Genomic DNA, 23,142 nt, shown 5'->3' on the forward strand with positions numbered 1-23,142 from the left:
TCAGTACCTCTTTGTTCTGACAAATCAGAGCACTGCTGTTGTTTGCAACGTTAGGTACACGTCTTACCAAATGCACTGGCTGAGCTTTTTGATAAAGCATGATTGGAGTTACACTCGGGAAAAATGAAATAAAGCTACAACCCTTTCCATATCAGTATCACAGTTAGATTCCTTCATCTCCTTCCTAATATGACTTTTCATTTTTTGATAGCTGCAGATAAAGCTACTGTTCCACTATACTTTGGTCAACAGTACTTCAGTACTGTGGAAGATGAAGAATGGTTGACTGCTTAAAAATTCTGTACTGCAATCATCAATTAATGAACCTGAAAGGCTAAGATTAATGATTCAGACAGCTTTTAAATAGGTGGAAAGCAAGTGTAGAGTTTTTAAAGCTTGCATGAGTTGAGAGAACGCTAGAGGAGCTTTTGGATTAACCCTGACAAGTTCAGTGGGGACAGGCAAGACGAGACCTCCAGGTACTCCCTGGAACTGACCTGTCAGGCTGGCACAGTGACTCACTCAGTGCCCTTTGATAAAATGATTAACAAGGTAGAAGCAATTGCACAAAGTTGCTCTGTGCTGGCTCTCGCACACAGAGCAACCCCATCTCCTGGTTTTATGTGTTCTTATTCACATGGACTGAAAGGAAGGAAAGAAGATTAAAGTGCGTCCATTAGGAGAGCAATTCAAATACTGCTCTCTTACGTCACAGGGAGCCAAAGTTGATGCTGTTTCAGGGAAATACCAACTGTACTACTATTTTCTCTACATAGTGGTAGTCCAAAGAAGAGAAAATAAAATTTTAAGCCTGAAGCTTTGAGAAAAAGTACAAAAAGCAAGCTGCAGGGAAAAATGTAAATGCTGAGGGGAAATTAAAATAAAGAATACTTAAAAAAAAGAAAAAAACCAAAACGCAAAGGGGATGGATATGATATAGCACAGTTTTTGTAGTTGGGACCAGCACTTGAGATAATTGACCCGACTTACTAGTTCTCTCACAGTACTGGTATCTAATCCTTAACAGTTCATTTTCCAGGTGTATGAATACTTCAATTTCTGTAAATACAAGATTAACAATATTTAACAAAGTAGAAACTGAACCAGTAGATACTTTATTACACTTTCAGCTGCCTCTAAACAAACTACAGCGTCAATCCATATGGTTAAGGCAGTTTGTGTCACAAACATTTTGATATAATGGTCCTGGGATGGTTTTGGTACACCTCATTCTGTACTGGTTTTTCTTTTTAAACATTTCCAAGGGCAAAACTAAGTTTATTCTTTAGTAAGAGAGGAATTTACTACACGTGAAGTTCTACCTTTTCTTGTTATAAAGGAAGAAAACTTACACCCTCTTTGAAAATACCTGTATGTTTTTAGAGATTATTGAGATTGACTTGAAGAATAATTCAGTAAACTGAAGTTTTTAAAGATCAATGCCTCTACTAACATCTTCAAAGTAATAGAGTGCAAAAGCATCACTCACCTTTGTTAGAAATCAGATGCTCTATGCTTACATTTGCTGCTATGTTAGCTGGTAAATGATGTATTTATTGCTCTTGCAGTACCAAAAAAAACCTATAAAGTTTTTTGGTTCTTTCAGGTCAGGCTATCAACTATATGATTATTTTAAACAAAACAGAGACTACCATAACAGTATCGCTGGCTGCCAGACCATGTTGCACATTTGCAGCTGGAACAACGCTACATTTTATAAATTATGAAATGCAATTGCATCTGAACATGAAAAACATTAAGTCAAGATTAAGTTTCCATTCTACACACTCAGGCAAAAAGTTTGTTAAAAAGTCAAGAAAAAAATGCATAAAATCTGTAATAGGCAACAATATACAAAGTTTCAAATATAAAATCATGACTTGTATAGCTTGTTACTTGCATCTTTTCACTAGAGGAAATTAAAAGAACCACACATCATTGAACTTCTACACAAGCTTCTTGTGTTTCAATGTCATTTATTGAGGAGTGAATGAGATACTGTCAGACATGCCAAAGAGACTTCACATTCAAGGGCTGGAAGCTGAACAGCTTTCCTCATTGAGTCACTGTACAAGTTGTTTTTGGGAATCTGAAAGTGCGATCAATGAGGTCTTCATGCTCGATGTTTGTCTTCAGTTTTTCATCTTTTGATCTACTAACTTGCTGGGCAGAAGGACACTTTCTACCCTACAAAGACTCACACTCCAATTAATACAATTAACACTAGATGTAGAGAAACGTTTATCTGTTATAACGTACATCTACTGCTGAAGGTCTTAAAGCTGTTCTTAATTCATTATGTCTAATGAGAAAATTCAACTTGTTTCCCTTTCACCATCGTATGGATGGCTTATACCGTTAGAAAAATACTCTTCAGTGCTATTGTAGGGTTTACAGGAAACTTCTTCTGTGTTGTGGGATAAAAACCGTTTTAAACGCTGTTCTGAAAGAACGCTTCTTCCTGCTGCCACTGCCTGTAGGTTGCAGAAGAATGGCCTACACGCACTACAGTTCTGGTTTTACTCAAAAAAGAAACAAAAGAAACCTAAACAATAGGGTAAACGTTTATTTGGAGTTAGTTTTCTCGCAGATGATAATTAAGGCCCTTCAAGCAGAGTTCAGGAGCTCCTGTATGGCTGCCTGTTGATCTGCATTGAGCTGTGATACGCATTCTGTCCACAGTCCTCCAGACGTCTAGAAAACAAACGAGAAGTTGTCTTTATGCAGGCTGACAAGCTTCTAAGGCACATGCTAAACTTTCATATGTTTACAAAGCTCAGAATTCACTGGGCTTATTCCTGTAATATATATGCCAAAGAGAACAGACTGAAATCTTCAGTTATACACAGTCCTACATAGGTTCAACTACAGATGCTCAAAAACGCAAACAGAGTCAAGCTCTGGTTAAATAGCAGCAAAGTAATTAATATGAAACTCCCGGGAACCTCCTGTAACTAAGCGGGTCAAATGGCAATTGACACTTTTAAGTTAACTATAGCCAAAACCATTTGCTAAAGTTCAAAGATCAACATTCAGGCAAAACTGAACCATGCCTAAATGCGAGAGGATCTTCTGGGCACTGGCACACCAGTGACACATTCAGGAAGGGAGCACTGTGATTGCAGCATGACATGCTACATGCACTGTGTGTCTACTTGCAAAACTCTGCTGCCAACACACAGCATTACTCTTTAGTGAAAGGAATTAATTACTTCACAGAGAGAAGAATAAACCCACACTTTCCTGCCCCTCGGTGTACCTCATCTGTGTTACCACAGCCCCTGGCCGAGACATTAGCTTTTAAAGTCACCATCAGTAGAGACTGGTTCTAATGGTACCAGAAAATGCTGAAAATTAAAAAAGGTTGTGAAAAAGTATTTATTCACTTATCAATAGAAGCTGGAAGCAACTGGCACCCTGCTTTCTTTAAAAGGACAATGATAAGAAAAAAAAATAGCAGGTGACTGGCTGTAGGTCTTTAGATTGGCTTTTGCAATTGCAGTATACGTGAAGTAAATTTTAAAAAATGTTTTAATTTATATTTGGTATATTTTATGTTCAGCTCTATTATAATGCCCTTTTCTCACACACTTTTAAAAAAAATCAAATAAAAATGGATTCACAGAATTTGAAAGAATTTGAAAACAGTCCTCAAGTTGAGTTTGGGTTCATGTTTTTAGTTTTAAATAATATTAGACATTTTAGACTCTCAATGTATAGTGGAATATTGCAGAATTAAATGTGCTCTTCCAGCATTCCTCACACACATTTAAATTGATACTCTACACTGAAATATTTCTGCCCTGAGAGTACCGGAGCATGAGGAAAAAGGTTTAATTCCAACTATGACCATAATGTTGCTCATGTCAGATGCTGGCAGTGGAAGAGCTTACTGAGATCATAAAAAAAACCCAACAGTCTTTCTCCTGGAATCTGGGAAGCAGGAGGCAGACTGTTAACAACTACACAGCCTTTAAAGTTCCTACCATGGTATAAAACATTTACAGTACTTTACTAAAGTCAGAGTACTATGTGTGAAGAGAGATAAGACTGCTAACAGCATGGTAAAATTGTATTTTTAAAAAAAACCATGACCTTTTAAGATTTTTTCACCACAGTCTGAAGGTAAATAATTTAACCAATGCAGAAGGCGTTTCCACATTAATGCTATCATTCCTGGCCAAAGCAAGACTTTGATATACACAACTAATCTATACATGTATGTGCTGTTGTATTGTTAAAAAAAAAAAAATAAACATTGAGCATTTAAGGTAAAGTGAACAAATGGATCAGCATATCCTAAATATAGAGTTCCATACCCAGACTTTAAGTACTAACAGCAAGGATTCGTATCTGCCAGCCAGAATCTAGAACAGCCACTTATACCACTTTCACTTTGAAACTTTGCTTGATTTCATTCTTTTTATGCCTTCGGAGTTTTAACAAGTAATTTTCTACCAGACATAATGGATCTCACAGGCCGATACACTCATCCAAGTGAATCCTTTCCAAAATCAAATATTCCTAAAATTTTTGAACCTGGATTTTGCCAAAGCATGCCAGGTAGAATGGACAGTAATTGAACAGCTGCTGCTCCAAATCCTCTACACATTTTTATAAGCTATGTCCTTGCCAGGCACACTACTTTCCATCATTAGATGCTGCAACTGTCAAGTACGTCCATCTGATAACATCTGGCCCCAGATCAGATCTGACCTATGAGCACTGTGACTTACAACACTGTAGAGAGGTGCAGCTTAAATACTTGGACATCCCCAGTGCCCAGCACCGTTAAGTACTCATTATGGAGTAAGAGAAATAAACCTTGAGGCAGTTCCCCAAAGGTAGGGAAAACACTGAACAGCTGCCTATATTTGCACTGCATTAAAGAGGGCAGTAGTAAAATTACTTGTGGTTTGCAATCATTCTCTAGCAAAGATCCCAAACCTCTGCTACATTAGTGAGCCACCACAGGGTGCCGAGGACTCTTACAGGAACCACATGTTGGATCAAATCCTGCAGTACAGTTCACTGATACAAAGACAGGCAGATTTCTCTCCAGATTTTAATTTCTGTCTCAGAAAAAAAACCCAGTGTAAACAACTAATACTGACTAGCATGTTACTCATTCAGCTGCATATATCTTAAAGCTTTTTTTTTTTTCCCCCCAATAAATTAATAAGCTTCTGAAGTTTATCAAAGGAGACAGACTTTATTCAAGTGCAAATGTTACCAAGTTTTATCATTAATAGTGCAAGGAATGTCCAAGGATCCCCAAGATCACTGGTTGAAGCATTATTCTCTAAGGAGACAAGCCTCTCAAAATTGGTTTAACAGTTTGATTACTTCTGAAAGTAGATTCTAAATGTTCCCTTTATACCTAAGCAAGCATTTATTTACCTGCACTTGGCGAACAACATTAGCCAACCGCTTGGTACATGGATCTTCATGTTTAATAGCTTCATGAATTTCACCATCCGCAATTATACCAAATATTCTGGGAAGGTTAGAGTTGTTGGGACCAAGGACAACTGGGTTGTTGCTGTTACAATCAAAATATATAATACAAATAAATTAATGTTTAGCTAAAAAAAAAAAAATGCAAGAGTTTTACATGGAAGTTGAGTGATTTACATCTAAATTTTACTCAGCTGAATAAGTACGCATAGCTTTGTTGCCTGCTGACAGAATGTTCCCTCTCCTGTTAATATTTAACCAGCTGATTCTTCAATCAGCCTACACTTTATCAGGAAGATGATCTGAACTTTACAGAACGGTTGAGTTCCATGCAGATGCAACTGTAAACAGTGTGACAGAAATACCCTGCCTAAAAGGGCTTACTTCTCTTGGAGGAGGTTGTATTACCGGCGTCAGGAGCACCAGTGACTTAGCTCTCTGCCAGCACTCACCGATAGAGCAAGTAAACAGTTCTTCTCCCTCTTTACCAGCCAAGTGCTGGGGTAGGGGAGTACTGGCAACCAGTGAGCTGGGTGGAAAACACGATCTACTTCCAGCCCTGCCACCTACCACTGCTGGAATGCAGAGGCTGTGAATGTCGGACTGACAGAGCTCTAGAGAAATACATAGCAAGGCTGAGCCACCTGCACAGAGCTGGGTACAAAAGTGAGCTAGTACTTTAATTCCTGATTTCTATATACATGCGTGTATGCATACGTGTCAGTATTATTATGATACCTCTACACAACCGTACCATTATCAGTCTAGGGACCTCAGTTGCCACCACCCATTTTAAGACCTTGCCTTAATAAAGCACCAAGAGATACAAGGTATTCACACAGCAGAAAAGACTGTAGGAAATCTAAATAATCTCCTTGCTGTTTTTCTGCTAAGATATAATACAGAGTCAGCCAGAACATAGCTACTACATGTTTCAGAAGCTGACATTCTTCCACTCAATTATGAAGTTCAACTTGCACCCACAATAGAATTATTATTTTTTTTCTCTCCATTAACCTATGGGAGGGAGTGCAAATCTAATGAACAAGCTGTGGGACAAGATACTTTCAATAATAACTGAAATTATTATTAAAAACTTATTAAGGGAGATAACACTGTACCATGAATTTATCTGTATTGTTTCTCTACTTCATACTTTGTTTTGTTGATACTCAAGCTCTTGGAAAGCAAAAAGGTACAAAGCTACTTTAAAAGGTTATGAAAAGAAGACTGCAAGGGCACGTGTGCTGCTCTTAAGTAAAAAGACCTCATCAATTATTAATGCTGATATGTAAGCAGAGGATCAAAAATTTTCCTGAAATTTTCTGTAGAAGTTCCCCACTGATCCTTTCCCATCACATACATCTAAAGCAGCCAGGAATTGTTTCAAGGCATTAGTTAGGATGAGAACACTCACTGTTTAAGAAAACAGCAATAACATCGTGGAAGGCTCAGTTCTGACATTGCAAATTATCTTCTCTAAAGCAAATGCAGATTAGTCTGGCAGTTTCTCGGTTTTGGAAAATGAATGCAAGGAAAGAACCTGCAAACAGGCTTACTTTGTGCATTAATGTCAAGACTTTGTCTTACCTCTCAATTAAATCACATAGATAATTGAAAGTATGAACAGCTTCTTCTTTATCTTCATGAAGTGGAAGCCACGATAACCAGTGTGGCAGTACTTCTTCAACATTCACACAGTCAGGCTTGAACTTCATTATTTTTCCTACAGCTGAAATGCAGTTCTCTGTTGCATTGACATTCTCTTTGGTTTTGGCATCTGGTGACTGAATGACTCTCACCAGCAATGGAAGCGCCTCTAATTGTTAAACAACACAAGAATAACGTTTAATGCACAATCAAGTTATATTTTATTAACATCATAAATTCTACGTGGGACTACTGCATGCATTAAAAATGGGATTTTTTTGTGGCCCAAGCACCAAAATCCAGTCATCCCAATGTCCCCCTGCTTCTAGGTTCTTCCCTGCTCAATAGTCATCATATGAAAAACAAACAGATAGATAAAGCTATGCAAGGAAACACAAGAAAACAGCTACTGCAGAAGTCTGGATTTGCTTGATAAGTTCAGAAGGAAAAAAACCCCCAACTTTCTGTGTCTTTCAATTGGAGTTATGCAATCTACAATATACAAAACATTGTAATGTATAGTAAAAACATAGATAACAAGTATTATCTTTTTAATCTAACAGGTTCTATAAACATGAGATAAAGAAAAGCACCGATACGATGACATTCACATTAATTTGGACTGTAGTGCATGTCTACAGTGTATGCCTGCTGTACATCATCTTGTGCACACATATAGATATACACATACACATCTCCCACCACTAAAAGGTGCACTAGGAAGAGCTCATAGGAGTAATCTCATCTGGTGAATCCATCTGGCATGGTTTAAGATCATAAAAATCAAACATCAAGGAAAAGTGCCAATTTTCTTGCTAGGTTAATAGCAATTATATTTTTTTTTTAACAGTCACATGGATAACGACATGCACATTTCTAATGAACATTAATGTCACATTTTTAGTTACTAGTGTCCATGCAGATTTCAGAGCATTCTACATGCATGCAGGAACAATTGTCCTTGTGTTCTACTAAAAATAGAATGCTAAAGCTGTGAAATTCTGTATCAGCACAGAAAACAGGTTGTGGAGTTGTGCAGAATGCACACTTCAGAATAACTCCAATTACTAAGCAAGAGTGAGATTTCACACTACTTCATTCTGATGAGTAAGTAGCAGTTTTGCAGTTAAGGAATACACAATGACACTTGCTACATTAACTTCACTGAATTAGATTTTTGAAGAATTTAGCAGATATGGAAAAATATGATTAACCCTAAACTAGACAAGGATACTTTTATAGGGCTGATAAACATTACAGAACTGCGGAAACATTGGTCATCAGACCCACTAGCTTGTGTATTGAATGCAGGATAACAATGCCAGACTTTTCTGCAAAGCAGAATTTGTTTCATAGACGTCTACAACGTCCAGGCAAACTGAGTCTGCATCTTATACCTCAGGTTCTCATGACTGCTGAAGATAAATCTCATCCATGTTTCCTCATACTCCTTAATACTAACAGATGACTCTGTAGGTATGTGTGTCCTTGCAGCCATAAGATTAGGAGGGCCTCAAAATGGATCAGCATAGTCTCCTCCCTACAGTTTAGCAGACAAGTTTTCTTCTTGTCTAGAAAACAGATCTATTCTCACATAGATGTTGTGGTAGAGAATCTCTAAAAAGCTCTTTTGACTATAAAAGACCATCTTCTATAATAACAATAATAGGTTTTTTTTCCAAGGACTGACTGCTCTGACATCTTGCACCACCAAAAGTTGAGGCCACGGATATGATTTAGGAAGAAACACATGCAGTTCATTAATATAGTGTACACAGAGCATAGCTGATTATATTCTTCCACCAACATAAGAAACAGGCAAAGTTTGCAGTCACATAAACCGTAAGCCCACTTAGAAAGTTACTTGATTTGCTGCAGTTTTTCCTTCAATCTTTGTTCTTTACTAATTCTATTTTTAATTATTTTTCTCATCATAATGTAGCTCTTGCGCCATTTACAAGTTCTCCCTGTATTCCTGTATTTTTTCAAGTGACTGCCAAAACCACTCATGTTAATACATCTGCTTTTTCTGAATAGTCTTGAGTCTTTACATACTGCTCCAAACTTGCAATAGAACAATATGCCAGTGCTATGTATTAATCTGTAAAGAAACTAAATTACAAATAAAAACTCACAAACATGATGTATTCAGAGAAGACAGTAAAACCTATGGGGTAGAAAAGCTTCTCATGACATATATTTACTTTGTTTGTAATCACAGCACATCTTCATCTATTAAAATAAATCACAAAGTTTTTTTATTTACATAGAAAAGTATTTAGAATACTTTTGAGCTGCCTGCTAATAAGCTGCATGCTGCAAAATAAAAAAGTTACTTTATCTAAACATCTAACTAAAGGAGAAGCCAAGTGTCTGGGTTTAATCAAGGATTATCTGTCCAAACACAAAGAAAAGGATGAAAGTTGTTAACAATTTTAAGTGGGTCAAGATATCAAGTCTAATGGATGAAAAATAAAATTAGACTTCAACAGATGTTAAAAACCCCCAAAACTCCAAAATCAGAACTGTCTTGACCTCAGTCTCCTCTCCTCTAGTCTTGGGACAAGACATAAAACACCATATGAAAAAGTTCACCAAAAAAACCCCTTTAAGAAATTATTTTTCTAGACAATTTAAAATCTTAGTGTTCTTAATGTTCCACTGCAAGGTTTACCCCCCTGCTTTTTTCTTTTTTTTTTTTTTTAAAAAGACACCTCATCTTGTCACTATGTGACAGTCACATTTACATTAACAGTGAAAATTACAGCCTCTATTGATGTAAGACTTGCGTTAAAGCCCTAATTTATCCCTATCACATGGTTCTTAGTTTCTTACATCATTTAATTCAGCTTTCGTTTAAGATTCATGTAAAATACATATTTGAAACAGCTGACTAAATATTTTCTTAAAAAAGAAAAAAAAATCACCTCTGATAAGGGCTGCTATTTAGTATGCAAAATTAACTTTGTTGACTGGCAAGAAGAGTGCCAGCAGACAACAATTTCTTTAAATTCAAGACACATTTGAAGTTTTAAAGAAACTCGGGACATTCAGAAAGCAAGCAGATGAAGTGTTTCTGATAGGCATTATCATACTCATTTCATTTCTTAGTCACAGAAATCAGGCTCCTTTTTATATAACAGGAAAGCAGAAAGCCACATTAGTTGTATTCTAGGCTACTCCTCAATCCAAGTTACTTGTATAATTTTTCCAGAGATCCAGAGGGTTTTGCATTAATAAAATGCAACCACATTAGTATTAATAAAAAGCAACTATGAGACAGGTGTGTACCAGAAACCTATTTTTTACAAAATGAACATTTGCATGTCAGATCATATTTTTTAAAAAAGACATAAATCAAGTTTGCTAAGCAGTAAGTGCTGCAACAGAAATGCTATTAAGCAAAACATCATTAAAAGCCCAAGGAATTCAGGTACTTTACTAATCGTCACCAGTCTGCCACACAGGTTATACTGGCAATCTATTTCACTGCCAAAGGGAAGAGACATCATTAACCAAAAGGTGAGCAATTTTAACATTTTTTTCCCCTCAGAATCACACAAATAGTTTTACCAGATGCATGTATGTACCTGTGCAAAAAGGGCGATAGCTGTCCCCACCAAATTGTGCCATAACTCCAACACCGTAGGCAGCTGCTTGCCTAACCTCTGGGCTGTTGTCACATATTGACTGTAGCATTGGCCTCAGGAAGTATTCAGCATACTTGAACGAGGACGGACTGCAGTGCTCCACAATATCGTCAAAAATGCATAGGCCCCACTGCCTGTCTGGCCATGGCCTGTGTGGACACTGCATCAAAAACAGGTAACATTTAAGCCACCTTAAAATTGTAAGTTTTGTACAGACAATGATTATACCAACAGAACAATCATAGCAACAGCGGTCTAGTGCTTTTGTTTAAATCTTCCTGGCTTAAATTTCAAGCTACAAATATATAATTTTCTGTAGTGATACTTGCAGCAATACCATAAACAAAACAAAATCCAGGTGATTATCTCAGCTAATTAAAATAATAATGATTTTATCCTTAAAATCCTTTACCTCTATTTCACACTGTTAGCTATTTCGGTCTCAATTTTCCTCACTAGTCTGCAGCACTTTTATGGCCCTCTTCTTGAAATCCATTTTAGAGATCACTGGACAGTCCCCGGCAAATTAAATTTCTCAAAATACTTGTGTGTCTCAATGATCCTGGGTCTTGCAACACAGAAATCAGTAGCACAGCAGTGCAGCTGTTCAAAAAACATAGACTATCAACTTCATACTTGATCCAGGATAAACCTTCAACTGCCTCTAATTTGTAAAACATTGGCTCTACAATGGGATGGCATGTACAGTGGATGGCTCTACATTCTACCTACCAAGATCTCCAAGATTCCACCACGGAAGACCCATTAACACATCAGAAAAAAACATACTCAAAATCAAATTAAAAGAAAGCAAGGTACTTACAATTAGGTTGACAATTAGTGGAAGTAGCCTTTCAAACCATGGCAGTACCTTCTCCTTATAACTGCTGAATATTGAGTGCAAAATGTCTGATACTTTAGTCAAAATATAAACGTCACTGTCATCCTGATAGGAAAAGGAGACAAATCACATTAAGACTAATGATCTTTAAAATAGTGGAAGTCACATGAAACTCTAAGGCCTCTAAAGTAATGGAATAAAGTTGTTTAATGATTTAGCTTTGTAAAACCTCTTTTTAAGTCCACTATTTTTCAACTCTTGGTCTAATCATAGAACAATAGAATCAGAGAATGGTTTGGGTTGGAAGGGACCTTGAAAGATCACGTAGTTCCAACCCCCCTGCCATGGGCAGGGACACCTTCCACTAGACCAGGTTGCTCAAAGCCCCGTCCAACCTGGCCTTGAACACTGCCAGGGAGGGGGCATCCACAGCTTCTCTGGGTAACCTCTTCCAGTGTCTCACCACCCTCATCATAAAAAAATTCTTCTTTATGTTGAATCTAAACCTACCCTCTTTTAGTTTAAAACTGTTGCCCCATGCCCTGTCATTACCAGGCCCTGGTAAAAGATCTCTCTCCATCTTTCATGTAAGCCCTCTTTATATATTGAAAGGCCACAATAAGGTCTCCCCAGAGCCTTCTCTTCTCCAGGCTGAACAACCCTAACTCTCTCAGCCTTTCCTTGTAGGAGAGGTGTTCCTTCCTTCTGATAATTTCTGTGGCCCTCCTCTGGACCCAATCCAACAGGTCTGTGTCTTTCTTGTACTGTGGACCCCAAAACTGCATGCTCAGGTGGGGGTCTCACCAGAGTAGAGGGGGAAAATCACCTCCCTTGACCTGCTGGACACACTTCTTTTTACGCAGCCCAGGACACAATTGGTTTTCTGGGCTGCGAGCGCACGTTGCTGGCTCATGTCCAGCTTTTCATCCACCAGTACCCCTAAGTCCTCCTCCACAGGGCTGCTCTCAATCCATTCATCCCCTAGTGTGTACTGATATTGGGGAATGCCCTGACCCATGTGCAAGACCTTGCACTTGGCCTTGTTGAACTTCATGAGGTTTGCCCAGGCCCACCTCTCAAGCCTGTCCACGTCCCTCTGGATGGCACATCCCTTCCCTCAAGTACATCAACTGCACCACACAGCTTGGTGTCATCTGCAAACTTGCTGAGGGTGCACTCAATCCCACTACCTATGTTGTTAACCAAGATACTGAACAGAACTGGTCCCAATATAGGCCCAAGAGACACTCCTTGTTACTGATCTCCATTTGTACGTTGAGCCACTGAATGCAACACTTTGGACATGGCCATCCAGCCAATTCCTTATCCACCAAACAGTCCATCCATCAAATCTGTACCACTCCAATTTAGTGACAAAGCTGTTGTGTGGGACCGTGTCAAAGGCCTTATAGAAGTCAAGATAGACGACATCAGTTGCTCTTCCTTAATCCACCAAAGCAGTCACTCCCATCACAGAAGCCACCAAATTAGTCAGGCATGATTTGCCCTCTGTGAAGCCACATCAGCTGTCTCTAATCAGCCCCCTGTCTTCCACATGCCTTGACACAGCTTCCAGGAAAATCTGTTCCATGATCTTACAAGGCACAGAGAGAGACTGACTGGCTGGTAGGTTCCAGGGTCCTCCTTTTTACCCTTCTTAAAAAGATTTGTGACAGAAGATTGTGGCAAAAATATGTGGAATATCAATTCTCTCCTCTTATTGCTTAACTTCATTTTTCATCTTGCCCAATTAATGCATCAAACTGGTGAAGTAAAGATCCTTAGCTCAGATTCAGCTATCAATTCATGTTGTATCTGAAAGGGATAATCATTCCCTGGGCACACTTGTGTTGGGAAAACCCTTTAACTTTTTTTAAAGCAGGTTCTGTTGTACTCAGGATGGTTCCTTTAATCAAGTTCATACTTTAACAAGCAGGGAAAACAGAATACAGCTAGCTTCTGGTCCCTAGTGAGAAACTAGTAAGTATTTCTCATGCAGCAGACAGCTTCCCACAACTGCATATTTAAACCCTCCCTGGTTAAACAACAACTGCATTTTCAAGGAATAATTCAGCCAATAACTCCAGAAAACACGCACAAATGAAAATAGAGGTAGAGAACTGCTGCAACACACCACAAGGTCCACCTCGCTTGGTATTGCCTGTTTACTAATAGCTGGTAACAGATGTTCATGGGGAGAGCATAAGACTTGCTTAGTGTATGCCTTCTCCTACCCTCTATCAAATCAGCAGTTACTGCCTAAGCTAGGGCTGTATCTGGATACCTTACTGAAACTACTGTTCAAATATCTTTCATGACTTCTGTACTCCCTTATATTTCTGCTGCCTTGAGGTAAGGGCTACATAAACATATTTGGGATCAAAGATGCATATCCAAATGTTACTCATTACTGTATGTTAATTCTGTCCATATGGCAAGTGACATTCTGGTCCCACTCCTACTTTCACAGGGTAATGCAGATAAGTCTTTCGTGCAGTCTAAAAAAAAAAATCAGCAAGGTCAAATATAAATTAAAGCATTTTTAAAAATGCCTTGCAACTCTGCAGAGTATGGATTCAGCTCTTCTGAAACTGCTGCTTGCTAGCATTTTCTCTCATTATCAGTACAGAGTGACACATAAGAAAAAAAGATAACAAACCACCTATCTCACTGTCTGCAAGAATGAACAGTAAACATTGCAAGTAAGAAAGGGAGAAAAATCAGGAAAGGCTCTTGGCTCAGAAATTGAGTTTTGCTATTTTTTGATTCCAAGCAGTATGTAGGCACCAGAAACCTATCCTTTTGAATGTTGGCCTAACGTTCCCAAAGGAAAGGGGCTCAAGAACTGCACTGTTGTTTAAGTAAGTATTTACATACGGGTGCATGATCTGTTAAGATACATTCTGGAGTTGGCATACAGGTGAAACTCATATAAACAAGCTTCACAATTCAAGCTCATAAGCTTCACACTTGCATTGTGTGGCAAAAAAATTTCCTAGTTCTTAAATTTACTGAGTATCCTTTATGTCTCATGTTATAAGCAGCAATGGTTTATTATTCTTTATTACTCTCTCCATACCAATAATAACTTAATAGAACTATCGTATCTCTTCTACAGTCACCTCCCCTTCAAACTAAAAAGTCAGTTCGTTATCTTAGCAGCTAGTCACTTTGGTATTCTCTCACACAAACACAATAGCTTGCAAACACATTATGCCAGCTATTCATTCTGCTGTCCTCCTTTGATACTATTTTAGGTCTATTCTTTCTGAGACAGGCTCCTGACCTCACACGTCAGAGGTCTAGGTATCAGAGGTATGCTCAAGGTTAAGAGCTGCCTAGGTCATAAGGCACAAAGAAGAAGCAAGTCAGCAGGGCTAGGCTTTAGATTACCGCTGATACAGCATTTGACAGCAGACTATTTAAAGTCGTCTAAGAATTATCTGAGAGGATGAAGAAAATGAAGATCTATATCCTGAACTTACTCCTTCGGTATAACGGACAAGGAAACCTTTTGTATTTTCCTAATTCACACATGTAGTGTGACCCATTTCTTAGTCGAAGTTTTGAAGAAATATGCTAACAGAACATTCTTCCAGGAAGAAATCATTCTGAGGATGCACTATGCTTTAATTGAGTAGCATAGCGTATCTGTGTAATGTATTTCCATCCTGGTGCTTTATGAGTGGAAAAATTCCCCAAACCAACTTACTTCATCTTGTAATGACTCTTCAACTTGTTCATCATAGTCTTCATCTTGTCTTTTCACTAAATTAAAAAACAAATATTAAACCATTACATTTCTAGAAGCGCATTTTCCCTGTGAAAGGGAAAAAATCATGCAGAAACCAATTTAGAAAATAAGAAATAGTAGCTGAAGAGGCAACAGGATTTTTTTGTCTTTAAGAAGCTTCAAAGAGCTTTCACAGAAAAACAAGTAGTATAATGAGATAGCTCAATTTAAGAATGTGTAAAAGTGCATGAAATAGAAATAAATGCACCAGCTTGTACATAAGGACAAAAGTGCACAGAAATAAGAAACTACCATTGCTTTAAGAAAACTGTAAAGACTTCAGATGAAAAAAAACCACAGAAATGACAACACCATAGACATGTGCACTGTCAAGTAAATCTGTCCATCAACTTTGATTAAACGACAGTCTTTCTGCAAGTGATGCCATCTTAATCCTCCCAAAGCTTACAAATGTAACTCATGGATTCTGTTGTTTCAAATCCCAGTTATCTTATACAAGTATGCAAATCAAAGAAATCTGAACTAAGCTTTTTTTGTGTCTTCAGAAATTATTAGGAATTCTGCTTTAAAGAACAGCCATTATCACATGTTAACAGGAATTTGTGTTAACTTACCCTGTCTTAATTCTTGATTTTTAAAGTGCTCTTCTAGTTTTCCTTTCAATATTCCTCCAAGTTCTTCAAAGTGTTCGTTGTTAAGGCATCCGTCTCCCATTACCTCAATGCACTAGTGAAATAAAATGATCAGTTTTTCAGCTTTAAGTTTCATGAGCAGTCTCAATGAAATCTAAGTACACAGAGAATATTAATACATGCTCTGCTTTAAGTGATCACTAGCAGAAGTAATACTAATAGAACATTCATACTGTAATCAATGCTCAAATTATGCAAGCAAGGCATAGCACCACTGTACGTTTCATGCACATAACTGCGGTGGTTTGCAGTTAAAATTAACAAATCTGGCAATTATTCTAAGTTAATACTTTGGAATTTTGGTTCTTGCAAAAAAGTACAACTAAGTTCTTCAATCAGCTATAACAACATTTAGTCAAGCCAAAATTCATGTAGAGGAAGCCTTGCAATGAACACCAAACACATGTCCTTTCCTACCATAAAAAGCTACAAACAGCAACACCACAAAATTTGTACGGAAGAAAGTTACCTTTGCAAAAGAATGCATTATTTCTGAAAGAACGTCTGAATCTGGTTCTGTCCCAATGGCTTTGATGAGCGCATCACACATGAAGTGCCACATCTGTGTGAGGTACTCTGGCCCACGAACTCTAGCACATTCAAGAAGGAGGGGCATTGACTCTGCTGCTGCCACTCGAACACGTTTCATTATTAAGGAAATAAAACAATCAAGGCTTACATAAAGTGCTTAGAATTTAAGCACCTACCACCGTAATGAAGTTACTAGCTTTCTACCTGAAATTTACTTTTTTTAATTACAGTTCAGTGCATTTGATTTCTTAATTAGATACAGATTAAGATCATAGGAAAATTAAACTGTTTGCTATTTAAAAGTTGTTTCAAGCCTGTTTCAGGCCATGACAGAACAGCTATACAAGTTCTCCTTCACTTTGCTGTCACAAACATCACTTTCTTTACTGTTTGCTTTTAACATTATAAACATGCTTATTTAAAAAGAAACTAGGGGGAAAAAGTAGGATACATTGCCTAAAATAGTGTGTAAAACAACGTTCTCAGAAACAATTTCTGCTATAAAGCAACAGAATTTTTTAACACTAACACTTTCAATTCATTTAGGAAAACAGTAAGTACAACTCTGATTCTTCCAAACGAAGTTTCTGTTTTCACAGTAGAATTCGTTAATAGGATATCATCATGGAAATAGAACTTCAACAAGGGAACCATCAGCTTTACAACTTGCTCTGTGTACTCCACGAATCCTTCTTTTAGTTCTTTTGCATAGCAAACCTGAAACACAGAGCATGGAAATGCCACCTTTAAGGGAAAATACTGTTACTAATATTTTTCAACTATGTAGTGGTGAGAAAGACTGTTAAAAGTTCAAGGTTTTAAAATTTATTTTACAAAACATGCAATAATTTCTTTACCTATTCCCTCCATTATGGTATTTTAAGAAAACCTGATAGCAGCATGAGGTCTCACTCTTAGTACGCACATGTGTTTTTCAAACCGAATTCAGAAACATCAATATTTGCAAAAAGGAACTATTCTAACATCTCAAATTCCTTAAAAGTTTTGCTAACAAAGGAAAACTATCTGTTCATCTTAAAAATTGAAGCTCCAAACTGAAGAAATTGTTTTTAATCAAGCAAGCCACATGCAATGAAGCATCTGAAATCCAAACTTAACACTATCACCCTAAGAAAAACAGAACTATTTCATTTGATACTATAAATACAGATTTTGGCTTCAGATGATTGTCCAGCAATACACAGATCACCAAAACTCTCCTATTACTCACCAGCATCTGGCATGCCGTTGCTTTTTCTTCAAGGCCTGCAGTTTTAATTCCAAAACTTTGCTGATCTCCTAGATTTACAAATTCCCAACCATCATCATCACTCATATTCTCCATATCTTGTGCTGTTATACAGAGGGGGGAAAAAAAAAAGTAATCTAAATGTGCTACAGAATCATGTATTCCAGTACTCTTTCAAGCAAAACATCTTAAACCTACTGTCTAAAAGAGCTACTTCAGGTTTAATGGATGCAGTCTTCATTAGAGGTCCCATGACAACAGGAAGGTACTGCTGAAATTCCTTTCCAAGAATTTTACACATTCTGGCCCATGCTGAGATCATGTAAGAAATCTATAAAAGAGAAGACAGTCAGAATTTTCATGTCCCACATTTTATTTTAATGCTTACTTAAAAGAAAAACATAAAGGAAGAATGTTACACAACAGGACTTTTTAAAAGAATTTGTCAGCAGTGATAAAACTTATTTCAAAGAGAAGAACTCATCCAATATGCAATCCATATAAAAATGCATCTTCAAAAGATCTGTCCCACGTCTTTATTTGTAACAATGTATTGACACTACCTCTGATCAAAGTTGCTATACATGTAAAAATGTGACAGTATAAGATGTACTTGTAATGCAATCACAACTGTATTGAAAAGTAAATTTCTTTCTGAAACGAATAATTTCCTGAATTTAAATTATACTATTGAGTCACGTTCCTGAAAACAGCAAATAGAGCAAAAAAAAAAAAAAAAAAAAGAGTGCAGTACAGTGTTTTCAGAGGAGTATGTTTTCAGCTGCACGTCAAAATAGCTCTCCACTCATTAGAACAGCTGTCTAACAAGTCTTGTTGAACTATTTATAAGAAGGTGACAGCAAGGGAATAGGTCATACAATGCCAAACAAAGTAGTTACTAAGACAAGGAATGATTACCCACATGCTGAAATTTCTTCAGCAAATATAGGTCCTGAAAGTCTCATTTCCTAATCATACTTCTGTGGAAGACTCTAAGGCCATCTTAGGGCAATCAATCTCAGTGTTTGTAAGACATGCTGAACAATTAATCTGAAGGTGTAATTACATGGGGCGGGGGCACGGAAATGTTACACGTACAAAGAACATTTTTAACACTAACCAATGAGCTATGCACGATTTTAACATACCTGTGGATCATCATCTTCTAGATCACTGAAGTCTGTTTGTGTCTTTAACAACAGCTGCATTACATCTGATGCATCCTGCATAAACTAGATACAGGAAACAACTATGTTTTTAAACGCAAATTAAAAGGGTACTTTTCAGACTTAAACGCTCACTTAAATTGTTTGGTGTTGAATCCAACATATTATCAAGACATAAGCTAAAGCTGGAAACAGACTGAAATGAGGATAGAAGTGAAAACACAAGTAGTTCTTCTGGAAGCATCACCGTCATTCTTGTTTTAAGCTTCACTGTACCTCTGTTCACATACTTAGAAGTAGAGGACTATTTAAATAAAACACTACATAAGTAAATACTAATACTCACAAAAAGTATCTGACAATTCTAACTTTCCCAGATACCTCCTTACTATTTTGACTCCTTTCTGGAACTGGGATAAAAGCTGACAGCAAAAGCCACTAAGTTATGATCTAGTAACATTTTAGGTCACATCCCATGCCCCTGTGATGTTACACCTACTTTCTTTTCACTGCCCATGTTCCCAGTAGTCATCCAAGAATGATTTATTAAACATTCGTTATGTTTAAAATTTGTTTAAAATTTGGGTGCATGAACAGTAAGTTTTCTGGTAGTCCTTCCAAGTCAAAGGAAGGGGCTGGTAATTTTGAGGGGGACTATTAGTATTTTCGTACTGCATATATCACATTATTTTACTTTGAAGTGTGATTTTTCTGTTTTGTTCACTCAATAAAATAAAATGAAAATCTGCAAAATGTAATGTGAACTGGCTATCAGAACACTTAGACTCTTACAACATCCTTCACAGTTGTTTCTCCATACTTTTAGAGACATGTTTTAACCAACTTATCAAAAAAACCCCTGTCAAATACATTAAGCCTCATGACAAGCAAGTACTTCAAGTTCAATTATGAGCACATTTAAACCTTTTCAGGCATCTGCATACAAAAACTGTGTTAAGTTTCATTTGAAAAATTTTCCCGCCATTCTGACACTGACTAAATGAGATGCTCCAAGATTTCTCTTAAGGCAAAAAAAACCCAAACAAAGAAAAAATGCTTGATTTCAACATTGTTCAGTGTGACAAGAATAACTTAAGCTGTAATAGTCTCATAAGATTCTATTGTGAATTTGTGAATCTAAACAGAAAGACAGTCACCTCAGAAATGAAAACAGGAAGACAAACAGAAATCAGCAACAAGGCTCTATGTTTAACAAGTGTATATATTAATTCAGTGTTAACACTGCAAAAAACAAAGGCATATTAAAATATATTTAGACCATTAGATAAGACCTAAGCTTACCTTTTCTTTACCAACAGCAAGACCAATTAGGCTGATGCATTCAATAGTCTTTCCTCGTAAAAGTCTTAATTCCTTCTGAACAGCATTCTCAACAATGTGTTTTAAAGAGGGCATAAATAAATCATAGTAGGGAACAAACTTCTCCTCTGCTGTATCTGCAACTGATGCAATTGAAGTCACAACTTGCTCCAAAACTAGCTTAGTGCCTTTCTGTATCAACTTGGAAAGAGGAAGAATAAAGTGTTACATTTCTAAAGCACATACTTTACTTAAAAGCAAGCCAAATGTAAAAATCTGCTCTTGTTGTATCCTAATTCTTGTCAGTTTAGACCCACATCAGCAGATATGTATACTGGCTTATTTCAGAGGTCTTGGTTCAGCTATACTTAATTCTGCATATGTTACAAGGTTACCCTTCATGAAACAATTTGTTCCGTATATTATACCTCTTGCAATTTTATCACCATAGTGGAATGAAGATGCTTCACTAGATTATCCAAATATGGAATAAGCAGTGACTTGGGACAATCTTCAGTGAAGTTAATGAGTGCTGCAGCTGCATGGGCTTGAACACGCTGGTTGCCTTGATCCTCCATGGTTTGCAGAAGAGCTGCTATTACCTGAAAAAGAAATGTTTATTTTCAGAAGAACCAATTTCTGAAGAGGACATAGTTTTACCTTTTTTTTTTTTTTTTTACTATTCTACTACTTGCCTTCTCATGAAATTTCTTTTGAAAACCAGGTGCGAAGTCAGTTGCCATTTGTCCGATAGCATTACAAGCGGCGTATCTTACCCTTGGATGCTGAAAAAGTATTTCCCTCAAATAGTTAACAATAGTCATGACAGCAGAAATGAAAACATTTTGAAATCATTACCAGAATTATACTCACAGGATCCTGAAGGAATAGCAAAACAAAATTAACTATCTCATTTAAAATTCCCTCCATCTGTTGGTGGCAACCTTCTCCAATGGCTGAGAGCGCCATCAAGCCAGCATGCCTATATTTCCAGTCAGCTACAGAAGAGTAAAAATGAAAATAAATATGTTATTTTGGAAACTAAAAAGCACCACAAAGACAAATCACCTTTCTGGGGGCTACAGGAGGAGAAAGAGTGAAGAATAGGAGAGGGAAGGGAAACTGCTGCATCTACTTGATTTGTTAAAACACTTTTCACTTTTCCTCATACATCCAGAGATGCATGAAAATTTGCGTATCTAATCCAGGCCAAATCCAGACCTAGAAAAAAGAATTCTCAACTGCTGATACAAGTATGTACATAGTACTAAAACCTGGGAACTGCATTTTAATTAAATGAGCTAACCAGGGAAACATCAGGGCAGTGTTTATTTTTCCCTCACTCCCATTTTTTTTTTTTTTTTTTTTTAAATAGTATCAGAAAGTCTATACCTTCCTCTTTATGTCAGGAGGGAGAAAAGGTCTAGTGACTCAAATAATATCAAGATTTAAAACAAAGAAATAATTAGTACTAAACTTTTCAACAGTCTCCCCAAGACTGTTTAAGAGCAGTAACATTACATTTAGGGATGTAAGGCTTTCCCCACCTCCGAGTCCTGTTAGCCTATTCTCAGGCTAATGGGTATTGTTGAAATGGATCTTTCATGCCCCTCTCCTTTTTCTTTAGGCAAGGGAAACATGAGAAACTTTAATTTCTTTTTTTTACAAAATCTTTCTCTGTGCTAGAAACCATGGGATTACAGAAAAGAAAATGAGAAGAACAGGTTTATCAAATGACCTGCGGGAAAGACATGCATCAGAACTTCTTTCCCAAAATACTGCAAGATTTCATTATTGCTGGTAATGTATTAAATTCCTGGAATGAAGAACACTGCAGTTCAGAGCACCGGAATCCTGACACTCAAGCTTCTGTTTGATCAGGATGAGATGAATATCAACTTGACAGAAGCTACAGTGAAGAAGCAGTTTATTTTGTGCTATTCATTGGATGTTCCTAGTTAAGCCTGCACCTCTTGTTACTCCCACTGTATTACTATTAGCATGCATTCCAGACTTGAAATTAACGATACTACAAAAAGAAACACAATCATGTTTGGACCATCTGGCTACCCAATCCAGACCCAGAAGTTTTAAATTATTATTTCAATAAACATTTGTGAGAACAGCGGTGTGGAGAAGAGAAGGGAAAGTTTGATTTCTGAGACTATTGATGATGTTTTAATCTAAATGTCTTCATCTTTCCTCCCAACTCCCTACCAGTGAAAGCCTCTGAACCAAACAATATCTACTGCATTTCCCTTTTCCAAAGAGTACTAATTGTTATGGAAAGCTCTGACCCAGCAGAAAGCATCAGCCATCAACAGCATGACTTCTCCCCTTCACAGGAGTCAGGTCTTACAGCCATTAGACTCTACACCTTTCTGTGGGTACTACAAAACTAGGCATTTGCTAGCTTTGAAGCTGTTAACACTGGAAGATTCAGGTTAATCCATTTCCTTAATAAAACTTCTTTTATGGAAAAACTTAATTCCAAACTGACTTTATAAGTGTTCACACTCTACAGGTGGTACCTTGAGTAGCCCTATGTTCCATATCCAATATGGCAACAAGTCTTTTTTGGACTGGGTTTTAAATCATGAAGGTAGGAAAAATACCCAGAACTTTTGCATTATCTTCTACTTCAAAGGTTCAAAGCACAGGTCAAGTGAAAGCACATGTAGCATATGCACAGTACTTTTTTGAATGACTGCCTGAGCAAGCATTACAGGTATTTTAAGAGGAAAAGAAGCACACAAAACAACTGATGAGAATATATGGAACCACCTCAGGAAGCAAGTATTAAAATCACCATACCAAAAGACAGCCAGCCTA

The 23,142-nt window shown here is 37.2% G+C and overlaps 1 protein-coding gene across 1 annotated transcript in view; it reads right to left on the reverse strand.

The window, feature by feature from the left end:
- Positions 1 to 1,938: 1,938 nt before the first annotated feature.
- IPO5 (importin 5) overlaps positions 1,939 to 23,142 on the reverse strand; it is a 45,554-nt gene continuing 24,350 nt past the window's right edge. The window contains exons 11-26 of the mRNA XM_074815423.1: positions 21,184 to 21,308; positions 21,006 to 21,095; positions 20,739 to 20,912; positions 20,293 to 20,511; positions 18,973 to 19,056; positions 18,023 to 18,155; positions 17,807 to 17,928; positions 17,196 to 17,292; positions 16,514 to 16,686; positions 15,967 to 16,078; positions 15,311 to 15,366; positions 11,581 to 11,703; positions 10,698 to 10,917; positions 7,048 to 7,276; positions 5,401 to 5,542; positions 1,939 to 2,694 (exon numbers count right to left, since the gene is read on the reverse strand). Of these exons, the coding sequence (XP_074671524.1) occupies positions 2,608 to 2,694; positions 5,401 to 5,542; positions 7,048 to 7,276; positions 10,698 to 10,917; positions 11,581 to 11,703; positions 15,311 to 15,366; positions 15,967 to 16,078; positions 16,514 to 16,686; positions 17,196 to 17,292; positions 17,807 to 17,928; positions 18,023 to 18,155; positions 18,973 to 19,056; positions 20,293 to 20,511; positions 20,739 to 20,912; positions 21,006 to 21,095; positions 21,184 to 21,308 (2,186 nt within the window). The 3' untranslated portion in view covers positions 1,939 to 2,607. The remainder of the gene's footprint in view (positions 2,695 to 5,400; positions 5,543 to 7,047; positions 7,277 to 10,697; positions 10,918 to 11,580; positions 11,704 to 15,310; positions 15,367 to 15,966; positions 16,079 to 16,513; positions 16,687 to 17,195; positions 17,293 to 17,806; positions 17,929 to 18,022; positions 18,156 to 18,972; positions 19,057 to 20,292; positions 20,512 to 20,738; positions 20,913 to 21,005; positions 21,096 to 21,183; positions 21,309 to 23,142) is intronic.

The sequence above is a fragment of the Strix aluco genome, chromosome 2 (assembly GCF_031877795.1).
Source record: "Strix aluco isolate bStrAlu1 chromosome 2, bStrAlu1.hap1, whole genome shotgun sequence".
Classification (NCBI taxonomy): domain Eukaryota; kingdom Metazoa; phylum Chordata; class Aves; order Strigiformes; family Strigidae; genus Strix; species Strix aluco.